The following is a 19,426-nucleotide window of genomic DNA, read 5'->3' as shown; positions in this document are numbered from 1 at the left end:
CAGGTGTTGCCCTAAGACTGTCTCTGCCAAAAAGAAACTTCTACAAGCTTTGTGGCTTACGATCAGCCCCCTCCCAACCATACCTTCAACCACAGCGTGTGCTGAGCGCCCCCTGCGTGAGAAGCTCGGTAACGGGCAAACGCAGCGTTATTCCTTGCAGGGCGTCTACGCGTCGTTCTATTAAGTCTTCACAACCCCCCACTCCCCGCAAGCACCTCTTGTTCCCGTTTTACAAAAGATAAAAACCGAGAGAAAGGCTTGGGCCGTGGGACGGGACACGCCTTTGGGTAACTGTGACCTTGAGCAAGTCTCTTGCCCAGCGGGAGCTGATGCCGAGATTCCTTTCCACTCAAATATTCAGTCCAGCTCAAGGTCACGAGTGCTCAGCGGCCGCTGGAGCTGGGTCCCGAGACTCCAAGGCGTGATTCCCTACAGCCCTGGTTCCGAAGGGAGGAAGAGAGAGGTTCGAAGCGTACATTCCACCTCTCCAGCAGAGACCCAGGCCGCAGGGGCGGGAGCCGGACTCCCTAGAGCAGGCCGAGCTGAAGTACGGTGCCCGGGAAGGGCCGATCCGCTCCGCTCCTCGCGAAGGCTGCCCCCAGCCAATCACACTTGAGGCCCGCCCTGCCCTTTGCCGGAAGGAGCCGTTACCCCGAGCAACTACAACGTCCGGTTTTCGGAGTTTGGTGGCGGGAAAAGCCATGAGTAAAGGCCGGTCAGAAGCTGCCGCGGGAGGTAACAGCCGTGGGAGCTGGGAGACCGGGAGGAGGGTGGGTTGGGGTCGGTTGAAGGACCCCCCTTCCTGCCTTGTCTCTATCCGTAGCCTCCGGGATCCTGCTGAAGTACCTACAGGAGCAGAACCGGCCCTACAGTGCCCAGGACGTGTTCGGGAACCTGCAGCGGGAACATGGGCTGGGCAAGACGGTGAGAACCCTCTCTTGGGACCCCGGGACCTCCCCTGGGACCCCCAGGGTCCTGCACCTCCAGGTTGCCATTTTAGCCCAGGGCTTCCTAAGGCTTGTCGGGCGCTTCCCCCATCATTGGTGACATCCTTCCGGCTCCCGAAGTCCCTCTCCTGATTGCTCCGTCCTCTCGCCTCTGTCAGGCGGTGGTGAAGGCGCTGGAGCAGCTGGCCCAACAAGGCAAAATCAAAGAGAAGATGTATGGCAAGCAGAAGATATACTTTGCGGACCAGGTGAGGAAAACAGATGTATGAGAGCCCGGCATTAGGTCAGTCAGCCCCTAGTATGAACTCTATTTGGGAGAATTGGAGCATCCAGTGAAATTCACCCGTCTTAGGTCATTTAAAGGGCCCCAGCCAACCTTTAGGACAAAGTGTGGACTCCCTTTGCTGTCATCCAGACTTCACTAGATTTCCAGACTTGAAATATGATCGATGACAGAAAATCCTGAATTGTTGCTGTCGAGGTCCATTTACGCGTGGAAGTTCTTATTCCCAGTCATCTAGAATGAGAACCAGTCTGCCAAATAGTTTTCCTTCTGTTTGCGGCCCAGACCCCCTTCAGACCCATCAGAATCAATATTGCCAAAGTAGAATGCTTCATTTCTCCCCTAAACCGGCTCCTTTTGTGTTCTTCTCCCTAACGGAATCATTCTTCACCCAGGCCAGAGAGTAGGGAGTCATTCTTTTTGTTTTTGGTTGGCCTCACCACACAGCTTGTGGGATCTTCATTTCCCAACCAGGGATCGAACCCGGGCCCTCAGCAGTGAAAGCACTGAGTCCTAACCACTGGACCACCAGGGAATTCCCTGGGAAATTATTCTTCCTTATTTTACACGCCTAGTCAGCCGTCAAGCCTAGGTGTTTCTCCTTTCTTGACTCCATCCTCTCCTTTCCAGCTGCCACCACTGCTGTGCTTCAGGTGTTCCTCGTCTATTGCAGTATCCTCCTGATCGCCTGGGCTCCTTACACATATCTTAAACATTGCAGCCAGAATAATCTATGTACGTGCAACTCTAGTCATGCCATTTCCCTACCAAAAATTCCAGTGCTCCTTAGAACAGATAAAAGGCACTCAGAGAGTTGGCTCCAGCCTCTCCTGTCCTGGTTATTTCTCCAGCCATCAATACTAGCCCATTTAGATGTATTTAACTTCTGTGGCCTTTGCTTGTTGTCCTTCCTCTGCCCAGGTTTTGGAGTCCCTTCTTCCTCTGCCTAGCTAACTCTTACTCATCCATTAGGATTTCACTCAGGCATCACCTCTGGAAACCTTCCTTACTGCTCTGAACTAACTGCCTTCCTCAGGCACTCACCTCTTTGAGGCATCCTCTATTGTAATTGTCTTTCACTTGCCTCCATTACAAAACTGAAGCTCTTCTAAAGCCGACCCCGTTTGTCATCCATCTTCCTTTACTCAGTACTCCTACAAGATTTAACATCCACTGTCAAGGCTAATTTCCCTAAAGTAGGTTTCATTATATTACTGCTGTACTGAAGATTCCATAAAGAAGTTGGCAGGTTTTTTTTCCTGTAAAGGGCCAGTTAATATTTTTATGCTTTGCAGACCTGGTGGTCTTTTGTTGCAGCTGCACAGCTGTCAGTGGCATTCAAGTCTGCCATTGTAGGGCAAAACCAGCCATACACAGTATGTAGATGAATGGGTATGGCTATGTTTCCATAAATTTTGTGTTTTTAAAAACATGCATCTGGCAGGATTTGGCCTGCAGGTTGTAGTGCTGCCTTCTGCCTTAATGGTTTACTGCACTTGATTGTAGAGTCCAAACTGCTCAGGGTGGCATTCCAGTTCTTTCTATCCTGCTTCCCATCACCAACTGACAGGATGCCGCTGAGCCCCAGCACAGGCCTTTTCTAGCAGCTGCTCACATGGAAGGGGCGCCTCAGACTCACTGATGTCCTTATCTGAATACCTCCCACCATGCCTCTTCACCTGTCTTGATTCTTACTACTGTGGAAACCTGTAATTAGGTATCAGCCCCTTTAAAAGAATGTTTCTTTACTCCTTCAGCCCAGTGAGTAGTTTTGCTAGTAAACTGCAAGATTATTTCTGTTCTATTGGTCAGGATCCCACACCTCAAAGCCCCTGAGGACGAATAGCAGGTTTCAACTTGTTCTTTCTTGTAGCTTTTTGAGGAAACAGGTTCTAGACTGAACGACTGCTCAGAAGTACCCTCCCACTACCTTCCTGGGCCCTCTGGAGGGTTGGGGAGCCCCAGATTTTCAAGTGTATATGAACATTGCCTTCCCAGATGTGGGTCCCCTCTTGTGCCTCCCATCAGCCTGCTTCTGTTTTTCCTTTTGTCTCTGGCAGGACCAGTTTGACGTGGTCAGTGATGCTGACCTCCAAGGCCTGGATGCCAAAATCTTGGCTCTCACGGCTAAGGTGCAGAGCTTGCAGCAGAGCTGCCGCCACATGGAGGCTGGTAGGACTGGCAGCCCCTGGAAGGTGCCCCTACTGTCAGGGTTGGTCCCAAGGTCAGGGATTACTAAGTGCAGGATTTATTGAGTGCAGTGACATCTCGCAGCAGAGATCCCTTTGCTAGGCTGCCACAGGCATTATGGGCTTCCCTGGTGGCTCAGTGGTAAAAGAATCCACCATTCAATGCAGGAAACAGGGGTTCGATCCCTGGGTCAGGAAAATCCCCTGGAGAAGGAAATGGCAACCCACTCCAGTATTCTTGCCTGGAGAATCCCATGGACAGAGGACCAGTCTGCAGTCGAGGGTCGCAAGAGTCAGACACGACTTAGCCACTAAATAACAACAACATAGGTGTCACATTCAACTTAATGTGTAACAACTAATGGCTTTTGAAGACAAATGGGCAAGACAGACATTTACGTTCCCTACTGTGATATCAATACACGGTTCCCACACTCCCCTTTATTCTGCCTATTTAATTGACTACAGCTAATAGTCTACTCAAACTTACACTCCCCAACTGTTTGTAGATTTAGGAGGAAAGAAAACTGGAATAAACTGGTAATTTGGTAAGCATTAGTCTTTCTTGAGGCTTTCCAGAATATAGGACCCATTCTGAACCCCGTATGGAGAGAGCCCAGAGCAAGGTGGAGGCCTCGTCTCCTGCCTCAGGGTAGCCATTGACTTCAGGGAGGTGTGGTTTTAGAGCTGAAGGAGTTAACTAGTGCCCTGACCACACCGGAGATGCAGAAAGAGATCGAGGAGCTAAAGAAGGAATGTGCTGGCTACAGAGAAAGACTGAAGAACATCAAAGCGGCCACCAACCACGTGACTCCAGAAGAGAAAGAGCAGGTGGGCTGGGAGGGAGGCGGAGCAGGGAGGGCTGCCTCTGCAGGTTCGAAGTGAGGAAGAGGGTTGACCCCAGCAGCTGCTGTGGGCTCAAAGGAACCTGTTTCCCCGTCTAGGTGTACAAGGAGGGGCAGAAGTACCACAAGGAGTGGAGGCGGCGCAAGAGGATGGTAAGTGTAGGGGAGCTCTAGGAAGGCCCTGGACGATAGCAGCCCCCGGGGACACAGCTGCCTCGTTTCAGGGGCCCGTCAGGCATGCCCAGTACTGGCATCTGAAACGGGGTGGTCTTATTTCTTCTCAGGCAACAGAGCTGTCTGATGCCATCCTTGAAGGATACCCCAAGAGCAAGAAGCAGTTCTTTGTAAGTGGTGCTCGCCCTCCCTTGCTCCCCTGGGACTTTGATCCAAGGCGGTCTCATTCTCTTGTCTCGCTGCCCCACAGGAGGAAGTTGGGATAGAGACGGATGAAGATCACAACGTCAAGCTCCCAGATCCCTGAAAGGCTCCCCCGGCAGGACTGGGAACAGACGTTCTGGACTGGCTGACGTGTTTAGGTCAGCTCTTTTGTTGTTCCTGGTGGTGCCCACCTTTGGGCACACACCAGAGTACTGGGTGGAGGGAGGGAGCGCAGGTGGCCCAGAGAGGATGGGCATGCTTATTTCATCAGCCACTTGTCAACTGCTTAAACTAAACACTTAAATGTGGAACAACGCTAAAGGACAGCATTTGGCAATATTTATTGTAATATAATTTGATACAAAAATATTTCATTTCCTCTGGATAATCACACCTCCCAACTATCAAACCTGAGGAAGGCAAAAGGGAGCTTGGGAACAAGGGCAGAGAGAGGCTGCCAGACACAGCATTCAAGAAGCCCAGGGCCTTACCCAGGATTCTCCTGGGCTCTGCAAGTCAGAAGGCCTTTAAAGAATCTCCTCTACCCACCTTCACTCCCCCCAAGTCCTGGGAGAAACGTAGGAAGCACTGAGACGGTAGAGGGCCAGATACACTTGACAGAAAGGCTGCAAGTAGTCTGGGGGCCAGTTACTTTTCCAAAATTGTAACTTTAGCAAAATTGCATTGTTTAGAAAAATTAAAAACATTTAATATGTAGTGTTGTGTCACACTTGACTTTGCTGTGCACTGCTGCTGCCTGTGGGGACAGAGGGCAGGAGTGGGTGGGGAGGTTGCTTCCCTCTACCACCCAGAGCAGGGAGGCAGTGGAGTAGGGGGCAAGGGCAGGAACCTGGCAGCCCTGCCCTGAGTTGGCCAGAAAAAGCTCTGGCCTCACCTTGGACTGACCAGGCAGCCCTAGCCTAGGCATGAGGCCGCCTTCCACCCCTCATGGCTGTGGGAGTACTTCCTCTTACTCCCTTCTTCCCATCCAACTACTGCCAAATGGCTGCACTGGCTCAGTGTTGCCAGAGACACCAGAACAGGCAAATAGTAGTTACCAAATATGAGCAGGAATTCCAGGCTTCAAAAAAGGGGAGAGGCCAGGAGCTCTTTAGGGTGCCAAGAGCAGACCTCTATCCTGAGGACTTCTATGGGAGGGGGAAAGACTAGGTAGGTTTGAGATCTATGGTCAAATAAATTAAAGCTTTCATAATACTCTCCCCCCGCCAATTCAATGAAGGCGGGGGAGGGCATGGAGGAAGCTGGGGAGCCAAACACTGAGGAGAAAGCAGCTCACTAGTGTGCAGTGCCACAGTCCACTCTCATAAGCCCAGTGGCTCCATGGCCAAGTAGGAGACTCAAAGCCTCTTGCTGGCTGTTCTGCAGATTCCAAGAGTTGGTCAGTAAAGCTGGTTCTTCAGTTGGTGCAGGACGCCAATCACAATTTCCCGTAGGGTCTGGTGAGGGCCGCACAGAAAGAAAGAGATGACAGTCAAGGAGGGCACAGAGCTGCTCAGTGACACCTGCCTGGGCCAGGTGCGCTCTTTAGAGTACCATTAAAATAAAAAGCCCCTGGAAAGCACTGATGGCTACAGTTTACTTTGCACATGCCCCCAAAATAGGCTGAGATGCATTGCTCTGTGATAAAGCAAATACAGAAATGATTAATGGTATACTTTAGGCGGGGGTATTTGAGGGTTCATTGTAAAACTTGCAATGCTGCAGTATGTTCATGGTGTTCTGCAATAAAAATTTGGGACATGGCTTCAGCTGAAAGCATTTCTTCTAAAATCAGGAACAAAACACGGATGCCCAGTCTCACCATTTTTATTCAACATAGTCTTGGAACTCCTAGTTATACTAATTGGAGAAGAAATAAAAGGAATCCAAATTGGGAAGGAAGAAATAAAACTGTTTGCAGCTGACAAGATATTAAACGTGGAAAGTTCTAAAGACGCCATCAGAAAACTACTAGAGCTCAACAATGAATTCGTAAAGTTGCAGAATACTACACTGATGTACAGAAATCTCTTGCATTTCTTTAACAATGAAGGATCAAAGAGAAATGTAGGAAACAATCCCATTTACCATCACATCAAAAATAAAAGACCTAGGAATAAACCTACCTAAGGAGGCAAAGACCTGTACTCAGAATAAGATCCTGATGAAAGAAACTGGACACAAACAGAAAGACACAACCTGTTGTTTGGCTGGAGACTCAACATGGTTAACATGACCATCTACCCAAGGCAATCTAAAGACCCAGTGCAGTCCCTATCAAAATACTAACGGCATTTTTCACAGAACCAGAACAAATAACTTTAAATGTTGTATGGAAACACAAAAGACCCTGAATAACCAAAATAATCTTGAGAAAGAACAGAACTGGAGGAATCATATGACCTGACTTCAAACTATACTTACTACAAAAGCTACAGTAGTCAAAACAGTATGATACTGGCACAAAAACAGACAAGATCAACGGAACAGGAGAGTCCAAAAATAAACCCACGCACTCACTGTCAGTTCATGTACAACAAAGGAGGCAAGAATACACAGTGGAGAACAGACAGGCTGTTCAATAAGTGGTGCTCGGAAAACTGGACAGCTACATGTAAAAGAATGAAAGTAAAACATTCTCTAACGCTATATACGAAAACTCAAAATAGACAAAAGACCTAAAGTAAGGCTGGATACTATAAAACTCAGAGAAAACCACATGCAGAAGACTGACATAAATCACAGCAATATTTTATTAGAGCCATCTCCTAAAGGAAATTAAATGGGACCCTAGTTGAACTTAAAAGCTATTACACTGCAAAGGAAACCACTGACAAAAAGACAACCTACTGAATATTTGCAAATATTTGCAAATGATATGACTGACAAGGGGTTAATAGTCAACATATATAAACAGCTGATAACAACTCAGCATCAGAAAACTAGGGAATTCCCTGGTGGTCCAGTGGTTAGGACTCGGTGCTTTCACTGCTGTGGACCGGGTTCAACCCCTGGTCAGAGAACTAAGATCACACAAGCCACATGGTATGGCCAAAAAACATCCCTGGAAAACAACCCAATTAAGAAATGGGCAGAAGAACTGAATGGACATTTTTCCAAAGAGGAACTGCAGGTGTCCAACAGGGACATGAAGCTGAACGTCACTAATCATCAGAGAAATGTAAATCAAAACCACAATCATCTGTCACCTTATACCTGTCAGAATGGCTATCATCAAAAAGAACACAAATAATAAATGGTGGTAAGGATGTGGAGAAAAGAGGACTCTTGCACACTGCTGGTGGGAATGTAAATTGGTGCAGCTACTGTGGAAAATAATAATAGAGATTTCTCAAAAAACTCAAAGAGCTACCAAATGATCCAGCACTTCCACCCTGACGTATATGTTTGAAAAAAAACAAATACGTGTGTATATTCAAAAAAACAAAAACACTTAATTCAGAGTGTATGTGTGTGATGGAATACTACTCAGCCATAAAGAATGAAATAATCCATTTGCTGCAACTTGGACGGACCTAGAGATGATCATATTAATCAGCAAAGGAAGTCATAAAGACAAATACCATATATCACTTATATGTGGAATCTAAAGTACAACACAAAGTATCTGTGAAACAAGATATACAGAACAGACTTGTGGTTGAGAGGGCAGGGTGGGTAGGGGAGAGGCGGAGTTTGGCATTAAGAGACAAACTTAACACGTAGGACGATAAACAATAAGGTCGCACTGAATAGCACAGGAAACTTACTATCTGGGACAAACCATAGTGGAAAAGAATATGAAAACGAATATAACTGAGTCACTGCTTACAGCAGGAATTAATATTGTAAATCAACTATACTTCAATAAAACTTAAAAATCAGAAAAACCCCAGATGAATGAGTAAAAATGTGGTACACAAACACAACGGAATACCTCTCAGTTAAAATAAAAAGACAAAACAATGAAAATTTGCCTTTTCAGCAGCATGTATGGACTTAGCATTGTGCTAAGTGAAACGAGTCAGAGAAAGACAAATACTATACGACGTCACTTACAAGTGGAGTCTAAAAAACTACAATGAACCAGTGAATATAACAAAAAAGTACGCTGGACAAACTAGTGGTTACCAGTCGGGAATGGGGGTTGGGGGAACATCAGGGTGGGGGAATGGGAGGTACAAGCGACTGGGGGTGTTGTATAGCATGAGGAATACAGCCAATATTTTGTGATAACTGGAAATGTAGAGTCGCTTTTTTAAATTATACAGAAAAAAACACTGGCAAACAAAAAGAAATCTCAGATACAAGTCAAGCCTCAGTAAAATCAACCAGACCTCAAAAGACTCGGTCAACCGTTAACACACTCTCTATTACAAATAATAATTAGGAACCCCAAGGAAAACTACTGTAGGGGGCCTAGGGTGGGGGCCTTAAATCTTTTCCCAAAACCCCAAGTTAAGTGCAAGTGATCCGGGCTCACTTGCTGGGCAGGCAAGCAGTGCCTGAGGCTGCTGTTACTTGCCACAGCGTGAACTAAACAAAGGCCTTGCATGAGTGAGTGCTCAGATCATTCTAGCAAAATGAAGCCTCCACAGGAGTATCTGGGCTAGAAAGCAGAGGGAAACAGGAATACAAGTTGTAAAAATACCCTCAAGAAACCTAAAAGCTGCTGCCCTGCCTCTCTGAACAAATCACAGCTTGGGTCACTTTGCCTGAGAGAAGAGCCCCTGACCCCGTGACTACTGCCGCCCCGTACCTGAGGCTTACAGTGCTCCTCAATCCAGCTGAAGACACAGGCCGACAGCTCCTGGAAGCTCGCCACAGAGATGGAGGCATTGAAGGACTGGAAGAGGGAGTCCATGATGCCTTGAAACACGTTGAACTTGACCTGGTCCGAGACCTGGTCCTCCCCCTCATGGGGGTTGTCCTGGTGCGCCTTCACAATCTGCTCATAGTTCCTGAAAGCGAGCAGGCCAGGCCTGAGGGGCTGCAGCAGCTCTCCTGGCCCCTGGAGAGTAATAGCGCTTACCCTCCATGCTCCCCGGGGAAGGAGATTCCCAGCGAACTTGTGGGATGGATTCAACATCAGCTTCTACGTCAGCAGTGGTGGCCTACCCCCTCCAACCTTTCCTTCATTAAATCCCACTGGTGTTTCCAGAGTATTATTTGCTACAGTTGGGATTAAGTGGTGCCTACCACACAAGGGACTAAGAATATCATCTGATGCGGCCTTTGAAGAAGGGCAGGGTGTGAACTGAAGAGGCCTCAGAGTCCCCTCAAAACCAGATGCCCTGGTTCCCCCAACCCAACACCCTCCCTTACACTTTCATGATCTTTAGGGCCATGACATCCTTGCGGAGCGTGGATACCTCCTCCTCCTGCTTTTTCTTCTCCTTGTGCAAAAACTGGATGTAGTCAATGGCTGAGTGGGGGTGGGCAGAGGGGGTGGGCGGAGAGGACATCTCAACAGAAAGACAAGGCTGATTTTGACTCCCCTTCCCTCCAGACCCCACTTCCCCGCCTCCCACCTCCTTAAAACCATCCCACCCGGGCCAGGCCAAAAGTGGCTCTTAGGCTCTAGCCTTCTCACAGCCCCCTTGGCTCCAAGCCCTCCAGCGCTCTCCTGGCCATACTCTTCTGCAGCACGATGGCTTTGCTCAGTTTCTGAGAGCCAAGGGAGAAGTCCTGCTGCTGGCAGGTGGGGACGATGGTCTGTAGATCATCATAGCCTCTCTGTGGAGAGAGCAGGGGAAACGGGTTCCTTTATGGAGGGGTCAAGACAAACGGGCACGCAGCTTTTCTTCCATGATACCAAGTTCCATGCTCGCTCACTCAGAGGAGTAGAAAGGAAGGAGAAGTTCACGTCTAGGGCCTAGACTAGCTGCCCCCAAGCTTGCTTGGGACTGCCTGCCGGGGCCAGGGCAGAGTGGATCTGAAGTGTGCAGGTGCTCCCTGAGGTGCGGGCCCCCCCAATCACCTTGATGGCGTCCCTCCTCTTCTGCTCGGCCTGAGTGTGTGCTCGCCGCCGCCGGTCCTTGTAGGACTCCTTGTAGGATTCCTGGTGGTAATCGCTGTCCTCGTCATCTACGCTCAGGGTTGGGGCAGGAAGAGGTCATTCTGGGGCCCAGTGGGGCCCAGCTAGCCCACTTTCCCCAGCTGGGAAGAACCTGGTGCCCAGAGATGGCGAATGGATACAAGAACCTAATGCCCTAGATGACGTGAGGGTGAAACCCTGTGTCTAGAACTAGGGTTCCAGCGCCCCCATGTGGAAGGCAGGAGCTGCCTTGTCTAAGAAAAAGACTAAAATGAAGGCACATCTGGTTCCCCGGGTGGGGAGATGTTGCCGCCTACCTGTGTTGGGGACAGAAGAGGCACTGGTGGAACCGATGCTATTAGCTCTGGACACTACACTCCCCTTGCGGGTGCTTTCTACAAAAAGCCCTGGAAAAGAGAGGCCCCAATCACTAAGGAATAGAATAGGGGGAGGGGCTCTGCTAGGCTCTCAGACACCTGTGGGCCCAATGGCTTCCTGAGCCCTAAATGCTGACCTCTCTCCTTCAACCCCAAAGCCAGCCATCCTGGGCCACCCACTTCCTGTCGTGCCATGCCGCAGTGCTCCCGTCCCTAGTCTACACTGCTCCACATGCCTGCAAGGATACCTCCTGGCTCACAAAGTGGCATCTGGGCGTGATGATGGAGAGTGACCGGCTGGCCCTGTTTCCATCACTTCCCTGCTCCAGGGCAGAGGGAACTAGGTGTCACCCTTGGATGCTTCCTGCCCCTGTCCTCCAGAGCCTCCCTCGCTGCTCAGGCCCGCTCAGCTCAGGGACGGTGGGCTGTGCTCAGGTGTGGCTGCCAAGGCCTCGCGAATCCATCGGGCTGAGGTGGCAGTGTCCCTCCAGAGGTGAAGAGGGTGCGAGAGGCACTCACCAGGGTCCAGACTGTTGTCGCTGTAGGCATACTCCACCTGCGGCACCGAGCAAGGGAGAAGCCCGTCAGGCCTCCTCCGCCCCTGCACGCGTGTACACACACACGGACACACATACGTACACACTTGGGGTGCGCGGGCAGTCGCAGGATTCCCCCCAAGCCAAGAGCGGTTAGGCCGCGGGAGCGCCGCCCCTCAGCAGGACCCCGTCCGCCCACTCCACGCCCCCAGCCCTCCAGTCCCGTCCCCTCACACCCGCACGCACACGCCTCAGTTGTCTTCCCACCTTGGCACACACAGGGTGAGAGCTGTCTTCTCTGCAGCCCCAGGGCCCGAGGAGCGGGGGTAGCTCTGGGGACTGCAGGGAGTCCCCTAGTCTTCCAGACCCCCTACGCGCTCGAGCCCGACCCGCCCTCCCCTCGCCGGCGTGCGCGCCCACGGGGCTTGCCTTGACCCAGGGGTCCTCCGGAGAGGCGCCCGGCTCCGTCATGTCCGACCCACCGAACCGGAAACCTGCCAGCAGGCGGGCCCCCGACCTGGAGGAAGAGGCGAGGCGCGCTCACGTGACCCAAACCCACCAACCCTCAGCCCAGTGGCGGGGGCGGGGCGGCTGCGCATGCGTGATCCGGCGGACAACCCCCCACGCCCGGCCGCAGCCGCCGCCTAGACGGTGCCCCGCCTGCTGTCGGAGCTGACACTGGTGGCCTCGGGGCCACCCTCCTCGCTAGTCCCTGCTCTTGCTCAGGATAGATGTTCCAGCCGCCGCGACATGAAGCACATTCCGTGAAACGGGGTCCCTTTAAGAGGCTTGTCCGCATAATGTCGCAGCGCAGGCGCACCGCCGTGCCCAGCGGGCTCCTGGGACCGGACGAGTTTCCCAGACCTGCACTTCTGGCCACCTCTTCCGACCCCGCCGAGATGCAACCTCTGTGAGGCCAGGGGCTCGAATGGCTTGTTGAAGGAAGCTCCTCCAACACCCAGCCCAGAGTCTGGCAGGATACTTGTGGAATTAAGAAAGAGCCTGTTAGCCAAATTACGCTACTTTGTAAGCTAAGGAATCTGAAGTGCCAGGAAGGTCCAGAATTTATCCAGAAGTGCACAGCTAGCCAGTGACAGGGCCAATGCTGGCCTCAGTCTGGCTAGCTTCAGAAGCCACACTCTTAACCACTGCACTTCTGGCTTCTCAGGCCTGGGCCTTGCACTTGGGGCTCAAGGGTCACAAAGATACCCAGAGTCATTGAAGCAGGAAGCAGACACCATGGCAACATTCACCTTTAATTCTGTTACAAGTTCCAGTGTTTGCCCTGGCCCCAGCCCAGCAGGGGTACCAACGACCTGTGGATAAGAGCGGGGATAGAACAACGCCGGGGGCCTGCACCGCGTGAGCTGCATCCTCAGTGTTGGCCACACACTGGCAAGCTGGGTAGGCTTCCTGTGTCCAGCAGGCCCAGCACTGCCCTGCCCAGCTTAGCTCAGAGCCCTCTAGGCCCAGGCTAGAGTGAGCTTCAAGGTTCCATTCCTCCTCACCGCTGGATCTCGTCAGCTCCAGGGGCCACTTTGACCCCACAGAGAACTCTGTCAGTCATGGGCCTGATGGTGCCTCGGAGATGCGCTTCTGCAGGAGGGCCCAGGCTTTCTCCACCTTGAGACGGGCCGGAATGTCAGGAAGAAAACGGGGACAGGGTCAGACAGGTATTCACTGAGACTCCCTTCCCACAACCCAGCCTTTCCCTGGGCACCAACCTGGCGCTGGGTGACATGCGGCTCCCACATGGTGCTCAGCACCACGTGGCTCTGATCCACAAGCTGCTGCCCACTCATCTGGCTCTGCAGCCTGCTCTGAGCCGCAGCCTCACTCAGGCCATCCCTCTCCATGATGCGTCGTATGGCCTGGGCAGATAGGGCATTCGTCAGCCCACTGGTTCTGGGCAGGAACCAGGCTACAATGATGGAGTGGGGATGGGATCCAGATACCTCGGTCTCGGGGATGACAACTGTCCACACCTCATGCACCATGTTCTGCCAGCCGGCTTCAAGCAGCATGGCGGCATCAATCACGCACACACGCTTTCCTGTGGGGAGACCCCAGTCACTGCCAGCAGCACCCCACCACTTGCTACCAGTCATAGAGCCAAGGAAACGTAGTCCCAGGGAAAGTGGATAGTCTGATTTGGGGTGGGGGAGCTCTGGGAGTAGAATGTGCTCCACTTGTTTCCCTGGGCTACTCACTCACCCTCAGCCACAGCCTGATCCATCTCCTCTCTGGCCAGCTTTGCGATAACTGGCCACATAATGTCCGTGAGTATCTTCAGCTGCTTCTAAGGAAGGGAATGGAAGGGGTGGGCCAAGTTCACCTTCCCCCAGAGATGAAGCCAGCCCGAGGGAGCAGGTGGTGGGGAACAGGCGGTGGAGACTAGCATTTGGGGCCAGAACAGAGAGGTTCACTGGGTCCCCACCTCCGGGCCTGGCAGTAGTTGCAGAGCCCTTGGAGAGGTGTGTGTTTACCTTGTTCCCAAACACCCGGCTGCCTAGGACCTTCCTGTTGATAATGCCATCTTTATGGAGAATATCTGGACGACAGAGACGGAGGACTGGGCAAGGAGGCCAGGCCACCTCCTTGCTTCAGGCCACCTCCAGTCCTCCCCACTTATTACCTGTTCCAAAGGCTTCCACCACTGGCTGGTAGGCAGGACCGCCGGGGGCATAGGCCCGGTGACCCAGGTGGTCACTGTCAATGATGTACGCCCCCAGGCCCTTCAGCCGCTGAGCTACTGAGCTCTTCCCAGAGCCGCTGATGCCCGTCAGCCCAATCACATAGAAACCTGGGGGAAGCTCTGGCCTCTTCTACAGGTACATAACAGAGAACCCCAGTTACTAGGGTCCCCAGACTCAGGATGGAGGCTGAACCGTTCAGTCTTTGCTCTCCAGCAATCCCAGCCCACCCACATGGGGGGGGGGTGGGGCTTACATATGGAGGCCGGAGCAGGTTTCCCAGCATTTGTTGGCGGAAGCTGGAGGAGCTGACTTTGTCCTCCTCGTTTTCCTTGTGGTTCAGGTCCTTCAGCAGCTGGATCTGGTACAAAGTGAGCTCCTCTAGGTCCTGAAGCAAAGGAAGAGTGAGGAGAGAGAAGGAGGGGTGAGATGGACAAGGACAAATCTATCACCTCCTCCCCTGCCTACCCCAGAGGTGGAGCTTGCCTCAGAGGGCAAGGTGGGAACCAGTTCCTCCTTGCCTCTTCCCACCACCTTCAGCCCTCTCTTCCCTCCTCTGGGGTCACAGTACTTCCAACAGCCCCCAGTGGCCTTCCCCATCCCCATCCACTCCCTCTGCCAGTTGCCCTCAGGGGTTACATTCTCAAGGCGGAAGCGGTTGACGGCCATCCCCCCACGATAGGTCTCCTCGCTGACCACCAGGAACTCCAGAGAGGGGTCAGAGCCAGCGGGCCCATAGGGGTCGAGCAGGGGGATGATATCAAATGTCAAGGAGGGCTTGATGTCCACCAGGAACTCACTCAGATGTTCCACGCGTTCTGTGTAGGGCTGGAGCAGCTCAGGGAGCAACTTGCCTAGGGAAGGAGCCCAGAACAGCGAGATCTTCTTACCGAGGAGGATGAGGGTGGGCCAGTTTGGGGAAGAGTGTCCCTAAGCATCCTATCTCCAGAGGGGAGGTGGGGGCAGGACGAAGGGGCCTATGAGGAGGAGGCAGCAGGCAAGCACAGTACTGCTGCAGGGGCTGGCACATGTGCAGAGAACTGGCAGTGCCAGGAGGTGTCAGATTAAGAATTCCAAGAGCCAGAGAATTTCTAGAGCCTCCTCTTACTGCCCGTGGCACTGCTACCTACAGCTTACTCATCCATTTATTCCCAGGGGCTCAGACTTTAGGATTCATCACCTGGAGAACTTGTTTATAAGTGCAGATTCTTTGGCTCCACATTTGGGGGATCCTGATTGAATGGTGACTAGACCACACACCAAAAAATCTGCATTTATTCATTTAACATATCCCCTCAGTGCGAACTGAGCCCCAGGCACTGTGACATTTAGGAGGGGTGGGAAGTAATGGATGGGCCCCCTTCCTCAGTCTTGGCCTGCGGGGGGAGGGTTAGACTGCCCGGATCCAGAGTCTCTTGTCACTCACTCTTCAGCAGGTCTTTGTCCGCCACTCCCACCACAAGCTGCTCCTGAGCCAGGATGCACGCGACACTGAGCAACACCTTGTGGGCATTGTGGAGGCGGTCAAAAGTGCCGCCCACAGCCCCCCGCTGGTGGCCACGCACTGGCTGCTTTGCAGACCTGGCCACAGGGGAGGTTGGCCTGATGGTGGAGGGTAAGTGGACGCCCAGGGACCCCGCGGGGGACACTGCAGGCCCGTAATCTGGGTACAGCAACACTGAAGACAGTTGCGGGCAACAGCTGTAACAGCTGGTGGCGTAACGCTCGAGCTGTTGCTTGGCCGGGTTGTACTGGCTTCCGTCCAGGGTCTGGAAGTCAGTCAGGACCACTTCCGGCGGGTGGGCCAGGTTCTGGACTGAGGTGGGTAGGGGAGGGAGACAGCTCTTGGTTCGGATATTTGTCAGCAGAATTCTGACGTCCAGGTGCCTGTGGACATCGGCGCCTGCGTAGAGGTGCGTGATGAAATCGAGAACTTCAAACGTGGCCTGCACGGGGCTGGACTGGGGTTGAGCCGGGCCGCCCAGGCTCATGCCCGGCTGCAGATGTACATACAGCGTGTGATTCACCAGCCGGGCTGCCGAAGACAGGATGGGGGCCAGGCGAGGGGCCAGGGAAGTCAGCGGCGTTGTCAGCACCAGGAGGCCCGACCGGAATACGGCCATCCTTCCCAGGCCTGCGGACAGTCAGGGAGACGAGGCGAGGGTGAATGGGCGTTATGTGTTTGAGGCCGAAAACTGTAGGGGGACTCGGACCCAAGAGAGGGAGACCTGGAGCAGGGACGGGGTTCTCAGTGCCAATCGAGAGGAATCTGGGAAAGGGGACTGGGCTTGGTAAATGGCGCCTCCGGTCTGTGTTCTAATCTCGGTTTTATCATCTCTCAGAGCGGTGAATTCGCTGAATTGAATCAAAATCCTGGGGTGGGGAGAGGAACTGGGCAGGAGCCCCTGCGTCGTAAGACTGGGGATCCAGAAATCCGGGCGTTCTTGCTGAGCTGCACCAGCATCTTCAAGGAATTGGAGGAGGGGACTAGAAGAGGACACTCAGGCTCGGGTCCTACTTACTGAGACCTCCGGGCTTTGGTTCCGCTTGCACTACCACGGAGGCTTCCCCAACCACGACCCGTTAACACAAGTTCCGGAGCTGTGACTCGAAACTACGGAACCTAAGAAAGGCCAAAAATCTCAGCTTTGGTTCGGCGAGGGATTCTCGCGAGATTTTTTATTAGAAGGCAGGCGGGGGCGTGGCGGGGGGGGGGTGCTTGCGGTTGCAAAGGGGCGGAGCTCTGAGGCGTAGGAGGTGCGTGAAAACTTGTTTGCCAAACCCAACCTCACGGAAACCGGGCGGAGTGGGGCAAAGCCGCTGGAGAAGGAAACAGCAACCCACTGCAGTATTCTTGCTTGAAAAATCCTATGGACAGAGGAGCCTGCCGGGCTACACTCCATGGGGTCGCAAAGAGTCGGACACAACTGGAGAGACTTAGCATGCACGCAGGGCAAGGCGGGCTTGAAAGCCTGCTTAACGGGTGCCCTTCAGACTCTGAGAGAAGAGACTGGCTTCAGCCAGGTCACTCGGGAAACAGCGGCAAAGGCGGAACTAACACCTGGCTTTCCTGCTTAATAAATCGCGGGGACAGAGATGGAGGGATGTGTCATAGGGTAGCATTTAAGTTAGGGCTCGGCGTCCCCAGAGCCCTCCTGACGCCCTCCCAATCTAAGGATCTGGTCACGAAACAGTTCTGTCCAAGTCCCCATTTCACAGATGGAAACACTGAGGCCCTGTATGTTCCAGGGACATCTAGGGAGGTAAGGACAGAGGCCATGTGTCGTGGCTCCCGTGCAGTGCTCTCCACATCACCCAGAACCAGTGATATGACAGTTTTCCCGAGAGAGGAGGAAGAAGAGAGCTCTGCGTGTGAGCTCAGTAGAGCTGCCAGAGAATGGTCCCTGTGGGAGGAAGAAAAGGCAGCGGGGCTGGGGGAGGAGACTCAGTGGCGAGAATTTACCATGAGGCTAAAGAGTGCTGGTCTGGGGAAGGAAATGGCCACCCACTCCAGTATTCTTGCCTGGAGAATTCCTTGGACAGAGGAGCCTGGTGGGCCACAGTCCATACCGTCTATAAGAGTCGGACACGACTGAAGTGACTTAGCACACAAAGAGTGCTGGAGAGGCTGGAACTGGTAGTCTTAGCAGCAGCAGCAGCAGCAGCAGTGGGAAGACAAAGCCAAGTTGCCATTAGGAACATTTCAGGTAAATTGTCCAGGGCGATCTCAAAACGGAGGGAAACCAATTTCCAAGATCCACTATAGTAATGTGCTGTGGTTTCTGTTCTCATACTAAATAAATGCTCACTTGCACACTTAATTTTGTTTTTATCATAAAGAGATCTCCCAAAGTGTACAAGCTTCTGGCCTCACAGAACCTGGATCTGGTCCTGAAGTCAATGATGGAAGAGTTTTAGTGCCACAAAGGCCTTGAGACCAGTCTTCTTGCAGAGACATCTTAAGTTGGGTTTTAAAGAGAGGACTCAGGACTTCCCTGGAAGTCCAGTGGTTAAGAATCTGCCTGCAAATGCAGGGGACCGGGTTTGATCCCTGGTCCGGGAAGATTCCACATGCCAAGGGGCAGCTAAGCCCCTGTGCCACAACTACTGAGCCCTTGAGCCTAGAGCCCTTGTTCTGCAACAAGACACCACAATGAGAACCCCATGCATCGCAACTAGAGAGTAGCCCTCGCTCACTGCAACTAGAAAAAGCCCTCACAGCAATGAAGACCCAGTGCAGCCAAAAATAAAACTAAAAAAGAGAGGACCCAGTTGAGGAAGCAAGCCATAAAGACTGTGAGGCAATTCCCTGAAACATCTGGACACACTGTTTCACATGCTTACAGAATCATTGTTGGAGGAGCTCCCGTGACTGCCAATTGACCCTTGAGCTGGAGTTGGGCAATCAGAGGCAGCTCACCCCTCCCGTGTCCTTGGAATGTAGTCTGCCCACGATTCCTCCAGTGGGACCTATTTCAAGCATGCAGCCTTGAGAGGGCACCATGTTGTTGAGACCACCTGGATGGTTTAGGTGACTGAACCCACTTAAGGCCTCTATAGAAACTTGGAGATTCTGGTGGACAGCTGCAGAGATCTACTCTTCTTTCTCCACCATGACAAGCCTTGTGTGTAAGTTCCCTTGCTTTTTAAAAAAACAAACAAACAAACAACTTTTTTAGCCACACTCCATGGCATGTAGCACTGAACTTGCACCCCCTGCACTAGAAGGCTTAGTCTAAACCACTGGATGTCTGGGAAGTTCCCGCTGCTTATTAAACCTGCCACCTTCCAATCTAGAGTGGTTGCCTCTTTCTTTATTCTGGGGGTCTCTGCCCCCAGTTGACAAATCGACGTTGGTGGCAAGCCGACCAGGAGACCGAAGAAATGGACCTTGGCAAAGAAGCACCTGCATGCGAAATCTTGGGACACGCAGGCTGGTCTAGTGAGCTTGTTTGAGGAACCACGCAGGGTGAACCACTGCAAAGGCGGGAGACGAATATCCTTGAGTGGGCTGTAAAGATGGTAAAAGTAACCTGGAAGCTGATGTGGTTTGATCTCATTACTGCCAGGACTGCACAGGAAAATATAAACTGGCCATCCAGTGCTGTGTTGGTTGGCCTGTGGAAAGCCTTAAAACCTGA

The 19,426-nt window shown here is 52.4% G+C and overlaps 3 protein-coding genes and 1 non-coding gene across 7 annotated transcripts; 1 reads left to right on the top strand and 3 right to left on the bottom strand.

Moving 5' to 3' along the window:
• Window positions 1–288: 288 nt before the first annotated feature.
• On the top strand, window positions 289–4,828 carry PSMC3IP (PSMC3 interacting protein). Its single transcript, XM_070389865.1, has 8 exons — window positions 289–735; window positions 824–924; window positions 1,106–1,195; window positions 3,291–3,402; window positions 4,105–4,250; window positions 4,364–4,417; window positions 4,549–4,608; window positions 4,689–4,828. Exons 1-8 carry the CDS (start codon window positions 702–704, stop codon window positions 4,743–4,745), a joined length of 654 nt encoding a protein of 217 aa, XP_070245966.1. The 5' UTR covers window positions 289–701; the 3' UTR covers window positions 4,746–4,828.
• On the bottom strand, window positions 1,693–1,765 carry TRNAE-UUC (transfer RNA glutamic acid (anticodon UUC)). The gene has a single exon. It is a non-coding gene; the product is annotated as a tRNA-Glu (tRNA).
• Window positions 4,829–4,959: 131 nt separating the features above from the next.
• On the bottom strand, window positions 4,960–12,142 carry MLX (MAX dimerization protein MLX). 3 transcript variants are annotated; one of them, XM_005899196.3, is made up of 8 exons: window positions 12,022–12,142; window positions 11,576–11,612; window positions 10,997–11,086; window positions 10,623–10,729; window positions 10,279–10,378; window positions 9,968–10,067; window positions 9,402–9,603; window positions 4,960–6,099 (listed from the first exon to the last, which is right to left on the bottom strand). In XM_005899196.3, exons 1-8 carry the CDS (start codon window positions 12,061–12,063, stop codon window positions 6,043–6,045), a joined length of 735 nt encoding a protein of 244 aa, XP_005899258.1. In that variant the 5' UTR covers window positions 12,064–12,142; the 3' UTR covers window positions 4,960–6,042. The 3 variants fall into 3 exon arrangements, with proteins under 3 accessions (XP_005899258.1, XP_005899257.1, XP_005899259.1); XM_005899195.3 differs by having other exon boundaries at window positions 11,860–12,078; XM_005899197.3 differs by lacking the exon at window positions 10,997–11,086 and having other exon boundaries at window positions 12,022–12,140.
• A 687-nt stretch (window positions 12,143–12,829) lies between these two features.
• Window positions 12,830–16,946, bottom strand: COASY (Coenzyme A synthase). 2 transcript variants are annotated; one of them, XM_014479264.2, is made up of 10 exons: window positions 16,808–16,946; window positions 15,712–16,419; window positions 14,925–15,139; window positions 14,542–14,673; window positions 14,228–14,417; window positions 14,079–14,143; window positions 13,807–13,891; window positions 13,548–13,645; window positions 13,317–13,463; window positions 12,830–13,215 (listed from the first exon to the last, which is right to left on the bottom strand). In XM_014479264.2, exons 2-10 carry the CDS (start codon window positions 16,406–16,408, stop codon window positions 13,156–13,158), a joined length of 1,689 nt encoding a protein of 562 aa, XP_014334750.2. In that variant the 5' UTR covers window positions 16,409–16,419; window positions 16,808–16,946; the 3' UTR covers window positions 12,830–13,155. The 2 variants fall into 2 exon arrangements, with proteins under 2 accessions (XP_014334750.2, XP_070245965.1); XM_070389864.1 differs by lacking the exons at window positions 14,079–14,143; window positions 14,228–14,417.
• Window positions 16,947–19,426: the final 2,480 nt, after the last annotated feature.

The sequence above is a fragment of the Bos mutus genome, chromosome 19 (genome assembly GCF_027580195.1).
Source record: "Bos mutus isolate GX-2022 chromosome 19, NWIPB_WYAK_1.1, whole genome shotgun sequence".
NCBI lineage: Eukaryota > Metazoa > Chordata > Mammalia > Artiodactyla > Bovidae > Bos > Bos mutus.
This window is presented reverse-complemented; position numbering and strand designations above follow the sequence as displayed.

Excerpts from the sequence above, each read along its gene's own strand:
- PSMC3IP (XM_070389865.1), top strand. The coding sequence starts at position 702 with ATGAGTAAAGGCCGGTCAGAAGCTGCCGCGGGAG. Across the intron at positions 1,196-3,290 it reads AGATATACTTTGCGGACCAG|GACCAGTTTGACGTGGTCAG; the intron begins GTGAGGAAAACA and ends TGTCTCTGGCAG. Across the intron at positions 3,403-4,104 it reads CTGCCGCCACATGGAGGCTG|AGCTGAAGGAGTTAACTAGT; the intron begins GTAGGACTGGCA and ends GTGTGGTTTTAG.
- MLX (XM_005899195.3), bottom strand. The coding sequence starts at position 12,063 with ATGACGGAGCCGGGCGCCTCTCCGGAGGACCCCTGGGTCAAGGCAAGC. Across the intron at positions 11,087-11,575 it reads CGACAACAGTCTGGACCCTG|GGCTTTTTGTAGAAAGCACC; the intron begins GTGAGTGCCTCT and ends TCTCTTTTCCAG. Across the intron at positions 10,379-10,622 it reads AGAGGAGGGACGCCATCAAG|AGAGGCTATGATGATCTACA; the intron begins GTGATTGGGGGG and ends CTCTCTCCACAG.
- COASY (XM_014479264.2), bottom strand. The coding sequence starts at position 16,408 with ATGGCCGTATTCCGGTCGGGCCTCCTGGTGCTGACAACGCCGCTGACT. Across the intron at positions 14,418-14,541 it reads ACCTGCTCCGGCCTCCATAT|AAGAGGCCAGAGCTTCCCCC; the intron begins GTAAGCCCCACC and ends ATGTACCTGTAG. Across the intron at positions 13,464-13,547 it reads TTGTCATCCCCGAGACCGAG|GCCATACGACGCATCATGGA; the intron begins GTATCTGGATCC and ends CTATCTGCCCAG.